At 34.7% G+C, this 12,500-nt stretch overlaps 1 protein-coding gene and 1 pseudogene across 1 annotated transcript in view; both read left to right on the forward strand.

Moving 5' to 3' along the window:
- Window positions 1–12,500, forward strand: part of LOC137629750 (calcitonin gene-related peptide type 1 receptor-like) — a 703,766-nt gene that overhangs the window by 137,540 nt on the left and 553,726 nt on the right. Inside the window, exon 2 of the mRNA XM_068361349.1 lies at window positions 7,198–7,238. Within this exon, the coding sequence (XP_068217450.1) occupies window positions 7,211–7,238 (28 nt within the window). The 5' untranslated portion in view covers window positions 7,198–7,210. The remainder of the gene's footprint in view (window positions 1–7,197; window positions 7,239–12,500) is intronic.
- Window positions 1,906–3,594, forward strand: LOC137629349 (piggyBac transposable element-derived protein 4-like; annotated as a pseudogene).

Genomic DNA, 12,500 nt, shown 5'->3' on the forward strand with positions numbered 1-12,500 from the left:
ACTAAGGTTGTTAAGCTGTTGCTTGTTATGCCAGCATCAAACGCACAGAGCGAAGGCGCTTTTAGTGCCATGCGAAGAGTGAAAACGTACCTTCGGAGTACAATGACTCAGAAAAGATTGAATCATTGCATGATACTTCATTGTCATTCGGAAAGAACCGATAGTCTTGACTTGATCGATATTGCGAATGAGTTTGTAGCAAAGAATCAACATTGTCAGTATATTTTTGGGTAAATTCACCAAGTAGGCCTATATATATATATATATATATATATATATATATATATATATATATATATATATATATATATATATATATATAAGCCTATTGGTATTTTATGATTGTTATTGTGTAAAAATTGGAATTGGTCACATAAAAATCTCCCAAAAATATGATTTGGTTTTTGATACAATATGCTGTCAGATGCTAGGAAATCGCATCTGAGGGTGTTTCATCATAAAAATTTTCTGGGGAAGACCCCCAGACCCCCCCCCCCCCCCCATACCTTCGCGCCTGCGACTCCGCCTTCAGTGTTACTTCGAACTTTAGCCCCCTCAAACAGGAAAACGCTCCTACGCCCCTGTATTATATCGACCGAAAGACCCATTACCTAGTGTAGCCCTTATACTCCGTGAGGCCAACGATCATGGCTTTACCTCTAGAGCCCCTGGAGGCCATGATCGTGGCTTGCTAATCCTCTGTTCAATTTCCCCGATCTCACGTTCCTACTAGACAATTTGGGAGGCCTGGATACGTCACAGAAATGCTTCCTTCCCATTGGCTCACTGATTCCACGTCATAATGTAGCAACCAATGACATTATCAGCTTTTGTTTTGGTCTTGAATGTGTTTGCTTTCGGCGGCAAGTTTCCTGTTGTGTGACACCAACTTATTGGCTACATCTTTTACGTAATATTTCGTATTTATATGCCAATATTTATTGATATAATGGTTTCCTCTGATTCGTGAATGTTTTGTGCGTTTTGTAATGAAGGAAAAATGTTTGGCAAAGCAGTGAACAACGGGATTTCATTCATAAGAGTTTGTTTACAAAGACGACATCTTTGCCAAAACGTTTGCGTTGCTGTGCTGCTTGTGTTGTCCATGTGAAATTTGTATTGTGAGCGTTTATTGTGACTCAGTATCATCAGTTTATATATATTACATGCCAAAGTGTAATGCAGGATAACTACTACAAAAGCAAAACCACGCCAAAATGTTATCCTTGTTTTTTTTTTCTTTGAGCGTTGTAGACTCGTTTTAAAAGCTGGATGTAAATACACGCTGGTAAGTACAGGTCTCCAATGTAAACAGCACTTACTGCATACCTTTTTATTTAGTTTTAGAAGCATATTTTATTCCGTGCTATTTACTTGAATGATAGTGTTTTAATTCTCTATTATTTTACGGAATATTGTCTATAATCCCACACTCTTTTAGGGAATAAAATATATTATAGGATAAGCCGAATAGTTTCACTTGAAAATTTTGGTATCACTTTTCATACATGGGAAACACATCACTTATGAGGACCTTTTCAGTGTAATAATTGAACAGAGTAATGATAAAACACACACTAATATATGTGAGTAACAATGTTGTAATTATGATTTTGTTTGTGTCTTGTACTTGTGTATGTCTTTATGAATGTAACTTACAGTTTTCTCCGCTGGTCTTTGGTGTTGCTTGTTTCATTTTTATGTGTACACACACATATATGTATATATATTTTATATATATATATATATATATATATATATATATATATATATATATATATATATATACATATATATAGTACTTTTCATAAGGGCACCTTTCCAGATTATCACAACTGATTATTATCGATAATGAGAATGATAGGTGTTTGACCCAGTCAGAGACTGATGATGATGATAGCCATTATGATGGCTATGATACTAGTGAGGAAGATATTTCTACTGATGATGAAAGTTTACAATGATGATGTATCAGTTGATGAAAGTGATGATAATCCCGATAGTGATAGAAGTGATGGAGACTGGATGAGGATATTAGACAATGAAGTTGGACCACCTCCAGTAAGATTCACAGGCCATTGTGGACCAATCCATCCCCCAAAACACGATGCCCAACCAATAGAATACCTGAAGCTCTTTATTACTGATAGTTTTGTTCAGAAAACTGTTGATGAAACTAATCTGTATGCAAGTCAGTGGATCCAGTCTCATACTGAGTATCTTCAACAAAAGAAAAGGTCTATGGTCAGCTTATGGATCAAACAAGGTCAAACATTTGCGAATGAAATGTTTGCTTTCTTAGGAGTTATTTAGAATATGGGGCTTGTCAAGAAATCAACCTTGAGGTCTTACTGGGATTGTACAAATCCAAGTCAGGTAACACCGTGGTTCTCTAACCACTTCAACAGAGAGAGGTTTGAAGTTTTACTCAAGTGTCTGCATTTTGCAGACAATTAAAAAATGCCACCACCAGAACACCCAGCATATAAATTGTATAAAATACAACCAGTTATTGATCACTTCCAGAGAACTTTCAAAATTCATTATTACCCTGAACGAAAAATATCCATTGATGAAAGTATTATTGGCTTTAGAGGTAAGACCCCTCATTTGCGACAGTATATGCCAAACAAGCATCATGCTAGGTTTGGGATAAAGGTTTGGTGTTTATGTGAGGCAAGAACTGGCTATACTTATGCTTTTGAGATATATAGGGGAACAGCTGGTATGCAAGTAAGTGATAATGGGGCCACATATGACCTTGTTATGAGGCTTCTTGAGAAAGCAGGGTTATTTCATCGTGGTCATCACCTAGGTCTTGATAATTACTTTTCTTCACCTAAGCTATTTCAAGATCTTTGGCAAAATGGCACAACAGCAACTGGAACAGTTCGTACAAACCGTAAAGGATTGCCTATGGATGCTATATAGAAAAAAATGAAAAAACAAAGAGGTTTCAGAGTGTAGAAAGGGTCCTTTGTTATGTGTGACTTACAAGGGTGGCAAGAAAACACCTGTTCTTTTATCTACTTCCTCAAAAGCAGGCTATAAAACTGTAAACAGAACAGGCAAACCTGACAAAATTGTTCCACATGTTGTTGATGACGACAATCATGTCATGGGTGGTGTAGACATGAAAGACACCAAGTTGTACTCGTACCTATCTGGGGGCAAGACACTAAAATGGACAAATAAGGGATGCTTTTCACTGATTGGGACTGCTGTCCTCAACAGCTATATACTGTATGCATCCAATACATCAAGAAGCCCTCCCTTAGATAGATATAAGTTCATGGTCTCCTTAGTCGAGTCACTTGTTCAGAACTATGAGCTGGTAAAAATCGTTAGGAAAAGACGCACTCGTGAACAGATACATGCAGCTTCACTCTCACCAAATCCAATAAGGAGTCCCTCCCATATAGCATTATCTTCAGATGATGATCATAAAATTGTAAAACTCCCAGTGGGGAAAAAAAAAGGAATTGTATTGCAGGTCACCCTAAAAGGGTCCGCTCAGGCTATTTTTGTCCAAAATGTGATGGAGGAATTTGTCCTGAGTGCTTCACAGTTTTCCACAATGAATTGAATCACTAGGCATCAACTGGAAGGGATTTGTTTACCTTATCATGTGACACCTGTAACACTACTTAAAAATAACTATAAAGCCATTTCTTAGTCATTCAAAGTTACTTTTGAAAAAAAAAAAATTTCTAAATCTATTTCAGTTTCAGCCTTTCATGTCATCATATTGTTTGGATTTAGCATAGTTTCTGATAATGTATCAGAAAATTCAAAGCAATAGCTTTCTATTGATATATAAGTTACTTCATATACTTTAGAGCAGTTCTACGTTTCTGGAATTAAGATCAAACCCAAATATCGAGAATTGGTGATGGCGGGAGTATTTTATGTACGTATTTACATTAGGCTGAAATTTATAAGTCCGGAGTATAAGGGCTAGAGTGGTCCACCCGTCCCAAAATGTGGAGACTTGCTTGTCAGTTGAGGGTCCATCAACTGACGATGACGGGCTCTCTTCCTCTATCTCTCTCCCCCTTCCTTTCTTTCTGTCACTATCTATCTCTTTCTCTCTCTCGAAATATTAATGATCGCGTCACTCCATTAGAAAGGCCATCCCACAGAACTCTGTTAGAAGGAAAGTCAATATTTTAAAGGAGAGAGAACGATGCCACGTGGTAGCACCTCTTTCTATTTTCTCTACACATGCGGCACCACATGGCCGTCATCGGGATCTTGAGTTTTCCCTCTTGCCCAAGGAATAGTGGGTTTAAGACCAACTGCATTAATCCAAAGAAATAATGGGTGTAGGACCATTTGGATTAAACCCAAGGAATAATGAGGGAAGGACCATCTGAATAAAACCCAAAGAATAATGGGTGAAGGACCATCTGAATAAAACCCAAAGAATAATGGGTTTAGGACCAACTGCATTAAATCAAAGGAATAATGGGTGTAGGACCATTTGGATTAAACCCAAGGAATAATGAGGGAAGGACCAACTGGATTAAACCGAAGGAATAATGGTTGAAGGACCATCTGAATAAAACCCAAAGAATAATGGGTTTAGGACCAACTGCATTAAACCAAAGGAATAATGAGTGTAGGGCCATTTAGATTAAACCCAAGGAATAATGGGGGTAGGACCATTTGGATTAAACCCAAGGAATATTGAGGGAAGGACCAGCTGGATTAAACCGAAGGAATAATGGGTGAAGGACCATCTGGATAAAACCCAAAGAATAATGGGTTTAGGACCAACTGCATTAAATCCAAGGAATAATGGGTGTAGGACCATTTAGATTAAACCCAAGGAATAATGAGGGAAGGACCAACTGGATTAAACCGAAGGAATAATAGGTGAAGGATCATCTGGATAAAACCCAAAGAATAAGGGGTGTAGGACCACCTGGCTTAAACCAAATAAATAATGGGTGAAGGACCTTTGGGATAAAACCCAAGGAATAATAGGTGTAGGAGCAGGTGGATTAAACCCAAGGAATAATGGGTGTAGGACCATTTGAATTAAACCCAAGGAATAATATGGGTGTAGGACCATTTGAATTAAACCCAAGGAATGATATGGGTCTAGGACCATTTGGATTAATCCTAAAGAATAATGGGTGTAGGACCTTTTGATTAAACCCAAAGAATAATGGGTGTAGGACTATCTGGATCTTGAGTTTTCTCCCTTGCTGGTGAGATACAGGGTGTAGAACCAGTTGGATTAAACCCAAGGAATAATGGGTGAAGGACCCGCTGGATTTTCGTTCTCTTTTTTTTTCTCTCTTTCTACAGAGCAAACTTAGCTTGCATCAAGTGAAGGAATACATCCTTTTAACATTTATGTTAATGCTACTCTTCTTAAAATATTTTATTTTTCCTTATTTCCTTTCTTCACCGGGCTATTTTCCCTGTTGGAGCTCCTGAGCTTATAGCATCCTGTTTTTCCAACTAGGGTAATAGCTTAGCAAGTAATAATAATAATGATAATAATAATAATAATAAGTATGAGAACTTTTACCTGAGTAGAATTAAAATTTGAGCCTGTCTTATTTTTCAGAAATATTATTACGAAGGTGGAGGAAGCTAAATTTTTGTATTAATATTCTTATTCGATTTTATTTATTTATTTATTTTTTTTAATTCTGCAATTATTTAAGTGTGATCTCAAAGGAATTTTTTTCCCATAATGTAGATCTTGAGACTGGCAACTATGGATTCGTTTTGACCCTTATAGGAAAGTACTCTAGATTTTAGGGTTGATGTACATTACATCGAAACTGAAAGCGTCCTAGGTAATGTTAGGCTAGGTTTGTTTGAGGCTCGAGGTGAGGATGGCAGGTTCATCCTTGCCAAGATTCTTGGAAATGATGTGTCTTACCATGCTAGTGGTATTTTTAGATTTATTTCAGAAGCAGGTCTTCTGAAAGATATTTAACTTTTGAAATGACATCTTTGCTTTTATTGTTTTAATAGAATATTCTTTTAATTTGTTTTTATTTACAATACACGATATCGGCGTCAATGACCTTAGATGTCAATCAATCACTCCTTTTAATTGCCAATACATAGCCTTAGCGACGATTGAAAATCTTTAAATTTCATTCTGTAAATGTAGATACTGAAAATGCTGTTCTCATATCCTTTCAACTTCTTGTATGTATAACATGCGGTTTCATGATAAAAAAATACACACATCTCATCAAGATTTCATTTTATATTTTATCATTTTTCTCGCTATGTAAAAAGAAAAAAAAAATTCTTTTTTATGGAAAGGACATAACACGAAATGAATGTGTACGAAGTCTTGAGAAGAAAGATTAGCCGAAGTTTTATAAAACAGGCTTATCTAAACTTGTCCCATTATATTGTGTGACAAAGTAACTGGGATTATAAGAGTTTGCCCATGCAACATAGGCTATAACCCTCGTTGGAAAAGCAAGAGGCTATAAACCCAAGGGCTCCAAGAGGAAAAATAGCCCGGTGAGGAAAGGGAACAAGGAAATAAGTAAACTACAAGATAGCAATAAACAATGAAAACCAAATATTTGAAGGACAGATACAACATTAGATTAGATAATCTCTCTCTCTCTCTCTCTCTCTCTCTCTCTCTCTCTCTCTCTCTCTCTCTCTCTCTCTCTCTCTCTCTCTCTTTGATTTACAGTTACTTTATTATATTATTATTATTATTATTATTATTATTATTATTATTATTATTATTAAAAGAAGGAGATTTGCCAACTCAATGAGTCAAGCTTGACTTACAGAGCTGTCTTTTACTGTTACCAAAAATCCACCAACTAAAACCCTTGACAATCTGAATGCACGAATTTCATTTTTCGAATAAATCTTTTTTCCAGTGAAGGACAAAAAGAATATTGAAATATTCACTCAGATAATCCCTCAGTTCCACCTGTGAACCATCCACTTAATGGAGTTAATCTTCAAATATGTCAATTTTAATCTTTTCATACTTGGAATAACATTAAATTTGAATATAGAATGAAAAGAATCGCATTCACGTTTACCTCTATATGAGAATATGCTAACATATTGAATAAATTTAATATTTATTATTTAGATTTTTAGGTATTCATGTTGCTATTTTTTTTTTTTATAAAACTTGAAACTTTTAATGTGCCTTATAAAATATTTATATTTGTCTCTGTATTTCAGGTGTCCGATCAACATGTGTCTGCGAGGCAAGCGTCAGAAAGGTAAGTAGGCTACTCATCGCCTGTCACATCTGTGTTTGTCTCCATTCAAGGTTCTATTTCTAGTTTCGTTGATATATTGAATATGAATGTTAACTCACTTTAATTTCCATATTTAAACACTAAAGTGTCTATATGTATATATATATATATATATATATATATATATATATATATATATATATATATATATATATATATATATACTGTTTATACATATCGTATATATGTATACATATATATATACATATATATATATATATATATATTACACATATATATATGTATATATATATATATATATATATATATATACATATACATATACATATATATATATATATACATATATACTTTACGTCGTGAAAGGGTATGCGCATCGCCTTGATCAGCAAAGCTGTACTAGTCAGGGCTATCCATACTAGGTTGGTTTACTGTGTGCGATCAGACTAAAATATCCCATCATCACGAAGCCACACTAGCCAGTGTGGTGATAAAAACCAGGCAAACCTCAGATATGACGTCTGAGGCCTTTATCCTGCAGTGGATTAGAAACGGCTGCATTTTTAGTTGTTATATGGGTGTATATATATTTATATTTTTTGTATGCATTTCGCTACCTGCTCTTTTCTATCATAGAGGAATTTACCCAAGAAAAATATTACGATTTTCAGCTATTATTTTTTATTTTAGTTTATTATCACTACATCTCATCCCGTCATCTTTCTTCTCTTGTCAGTCCCTACTTAAGGTTCTTGAACATTGGTGGTTAAACGGTTTATGTTATTGAAATAAATAAACTTAAATTAAAGACGTAAATCCTCTGATATTTTCAAATTATTATTTTTTGAAACCGAGTTTCCGTCGTCTTGAGTCTTCTGCATTAAGCAAATAGACAAGCGGGTTTTCTTTAAAAAAAATCTATAACCTAATTTAATTACGATCTTAGGATGTGTAGATAGCAAGGTTGTTTAAAGACTAGGCAAAAAAATAATAAAGTCAATGTCTTCAGTTTTATTCGTTTCAAAGTAAACTTTGTTTTCTTCGATTATTTTAGAGATTTGACAACACTCCACATGACAGGAAGGGAAAAATCCAGAAATAATATTTGATTCCGGAGTCCGCGAACATTTACAGTATTTCTCTCTCTCTCTCTCTCTCTCTCTCTCTCTCTCTCTCTCTCTCTCTCTCTCTCTCTCTCTCTCTCTCTCTCGTAATTTTAGCTTCTCACGTGAGTTGTTTGAACAAAGGATAATATAAATCCTACGAAAGGAAAATTAAATTCTCTCTCTCTCTCTCTCTCTCTCTCTCTCTCTCTCTCTCTCTCTCTATCTCTCTCTCTCTCTCTCTCTCTCTCTCCTAATTTTAGCTTCTCTCATGAGTTGTTTGAGCAAGGGTTAATATAAATCCTTCTAATGAAAAATTCAATTTGCAGATGTCTATTGCTGACTGAAGCTCCACTAAAACACGCCGAAGTGTCTATGTGTTTAATGTAGTAAGTGTACCTACCATGAATAATCATTTTTCATTCACATTCATCTTCACGAGACATTGGACTTCGTTTTTGCTATGGGCTATTTTTCCCTGTTGGACTCCTTGAACTTGTAGCATCTTGCTTTTCCATCTATGGTTGTAGCTTAGATAGTAATAACAATAATAATAATTATTATAATACGTGGAAAACGGAAGTAAGTCAAGTCCCCCCCCCCCCTCTCTCTCTCTCTCTCTCTCTCTCTCTCTCTCTCTCTCTCTCTCTCTCTCTCTCTCTCTCTCTCTCTCTCCTTATTTTGGAGAAACATCCAGGTAATTAAAGAAAAAATAAGATGTAATTTGATAAAGCGACAACTCCGGCTGTAATTGGTTCTGGAAGTTGTGTTATGAAACGGGCTCTTGGGAACCATAACCAACAATCAAAACAAGGTCACATTCCGTCATTTCCAGATTGGCACCATGGTGACTCTGAAACTCAATTATTCGCGAACATCACTCGACTACGTGGCGAGGAGCTTCTCATGCTCCTCTCTGGGTTACGTCGCGTAGAAGCTCCGAAATGGATTTCTTACGGTTGTTCTCTTTTTTATTTACTTCAGGTTAATATTGAGGTTAATGTTTCTTTGAAATGAAGACTGTAGAATGTCCTGGTGAGGTACTGGATTATTTGCGAACATCACTCGAGAACATCGTGTTGAGTTTCTCTGCCTCTTCTCTGGGTTACGTTGCGTAGAAGACCCAAAATAGATTTCTAACGTTTGCTCTTTTTTTTTTTTTTTTTTTTTTTTTTAATTACTTTAGGTTAATATTGAGGTTAATGTTTCTTTGAAACGAAGACTGTAGAATGTCCTGGTGAGGTACTCAATTATTTGCGAACATCACTCGAGAACATCGTGTTGAGTTTCTCTGCCTCTTCTCTGGGTTACGTTGCGTAGAAGACCCAAAATAGATTTCTAACGTTTGCTCTTTTTCATTATTTAATTACTTCAGGTTGATATTGAGGTTAATGTTTCTTTGAAACGAAGATTCTAGAATATCATGGCGAGGTATAGTTTGACTTCATGATATCGTCTGATATTTGAATAGGGTTAAAATGGTCATTTTGTTATAAACATACAATTTCGCTGTTTTCCTTTATAATCTTTTAACGATTTAGGACTTACATCGAATAAAATTTCCATGATAACACAGAATGTTTTCCAGAATATTTTTTTCATATTTTATTTTACTTTTTTCCTTCCATTGAATCAAATATTAATTTAAATCAATTCAAGGGTATTTTATGAGAGCGAATTATGTTGAAACATGACTGGTTAGGAACTTTAAAACATGGATGGTAATTCTCAAATAATTTCATGACTGACATCCCCGAAATAATAAACCCTTAATTTTTATAATTAATTTCTTACTTCCTTGTTTTCATAAATCAGAAATGGTCATTCATGTGGAAATGATTTAGTTTAAATTCTATTCAAAACATTATTTAAATATTTGAATTGTCAATTGTATCTGTCGATTGCATAGTCTTTTGATCTGAATGATACTACTATAGTTATTATTATTATTGCTTGCTAAGCTACAACTTTAGTCGGAAAAGCAAGATGCTATAAGCACAAGGGTTCCAACAGGTAAAAAAATATCCCAGTTTGTAAAGGAAACAAGGAAATAAATCAAATACAAGAGAAGTAATGAATTATATAAGGCATTTTAAGAACCGTAAGAACATTAGAATAGACCTTCCATATATAAACTATAAAAAGTTTAAAAAAAAAAGGAAGAGAAATAAGATAGAAAAGGATACCTGAGTGTACCCTCAAGATAAAGATAATCATTTGATCTGAATACTACTACTACTACTACTACTACTACTACTACTACTACTACTACTACTACTACTACTACTTCTACTACTACTACTAACAATGATAAAAATAATAACAGTAAAATTTTATTAGGCATAACAACAATTGGACATTCCAATTACTAATGGTCGTATACGTTTAACATGACGTGGTCACATACACGCCGTAATAGATATTGAATTACCAGCATTATTTTTCCGTTAATCAAATGGCAAATCAAATATAGCTTTCATCAAAGCGAGAAGTTAATTGACCAAACTATTTGATGGGCAATCTTTGCATATCGTTCATTTAGCAAGCAATTACGATACATCGATGATCAGGTGGGCAAATAGGAAGGCGGGTAAATACACATTGAATCAAATCTTTGATTACTATAAGCTTTTATTATTGTGGAATGGATATTAATTTGCATGATTTATTTAAAACAGAAAGCCAAGTTGGGATTATAGATAATGATAATGGTTATTACCTCCGACAACGAAGTTGGAAGGAGGTTATATTCTCGCCCCTAATTGTGTGTGTTTGTTTGTGAACAGCTTCCTGGCCACAATTTTAATCGTAGAGTAATGAAACGTGCAGGGATTATCTATTATGTAAAAAGCTGGAAATTATTAATTTTGGAGGATTAAGACTAAAGATCAAAGTCATGGTCAAGCAAAATGTTCATTTTATTTTTTATATATAATAAATGATATCGGCGTCAATGACCTTAGATGTCAGGATGCCAGAAAACTTTAAATCAAGCAATCAATCAATCACGTAACCAGGTACTTGAAAGAAGAATAAAGAAAATACTCACCCAAATATCACACAAAGGCGTTTTCTGAAGCAGCCTCTGCGCTTGCGCTGAATATCTAAGATCAATCTCTCGCGTTTGAAAATTATAAACGACGCTTCTCGGCAAGCGATGTGTGACGTCAATGACAATATGACGCTATACAGTAGAACAGAGTCAATACTGCATTGACTGCTGTAGATGTTGGGTAGAAGTTACCCGCGTCATACCTTCTGATTACAGGAAAAATGACGGGGAAATGATATAAACTTTAGCAGGTGATAATTGAAAATGGGAAATTTTCATTGAGAAGTTGCATTGGATTTTATGATCTTTATATTTTATATTAACGTGTGAGCGTGTTTTGTTATTTCAACTCACAGGGAACCGGGACATTCTCACACACAAAAATATATCAATCAATCTACTTATCTATCTATATATCTATATATACATGTATCAAACACAAAATCAAATATAAACACTCATGTATGATACACACACACACACACATATATATGTACATATATATATATATATATGTGTATATATATATATATATATATATATATATATATATATATATATATATATATATATATATATATATATATGTGTGTGTGTGTGTGTGTGTGTGTGTGTGTGTGTGTGTGAAACGGTGTCAGTTTATCATCATTACTTTCACAACTAGCATGGCACTCAGTAGAACACAGACCTCCACCGTGGCAGCTTATTTTTCGACATTTTGCTCGACCTTGACCTTAAGCTTTGACCTTAACATGTATTAATTGGCGTTGATTTCCCTAAACTCAAATTTGAACAAAGTTTGAAGTCTCTGTGACATCGACGTCCAAACGTATGGTTGATTACGTGAATTGGACACTTTGCTTGACTGTGACCTTGACCTTTGACCTTGACCTTCCAAAATTTAATCATTTCCAGCTTTTTACATAATAGTTATTACCTGCAAGTTTCATTACTCTACGATTACAATTGTGCCTAGGAAACTGTTCACAAACAAACGAGAACATACCTCCTTCCAACTTCGTTGGCGGAGGTAATAACCGAAATGCATGTTGTATTGTATTGTTTTAATTTTACAATACCAAATAAGGGAGACTTGAGAGACGCAAT

The sequence above is a fragment of the Palaemon carinicauda genome, chromosome 37 (genome assembly GCF_036898095.1).
Source record: "Palaemon carinicauda isolate YSFRI2023 chromosome 37, ASM3689809v2, whole genome shotgun sequence".
NCBI lineage: Eukaryota > Metazoa > Arthropoda > Malacostraca > Decapoda > Palaemonidae > Palaemon > Palaemon carinicauda.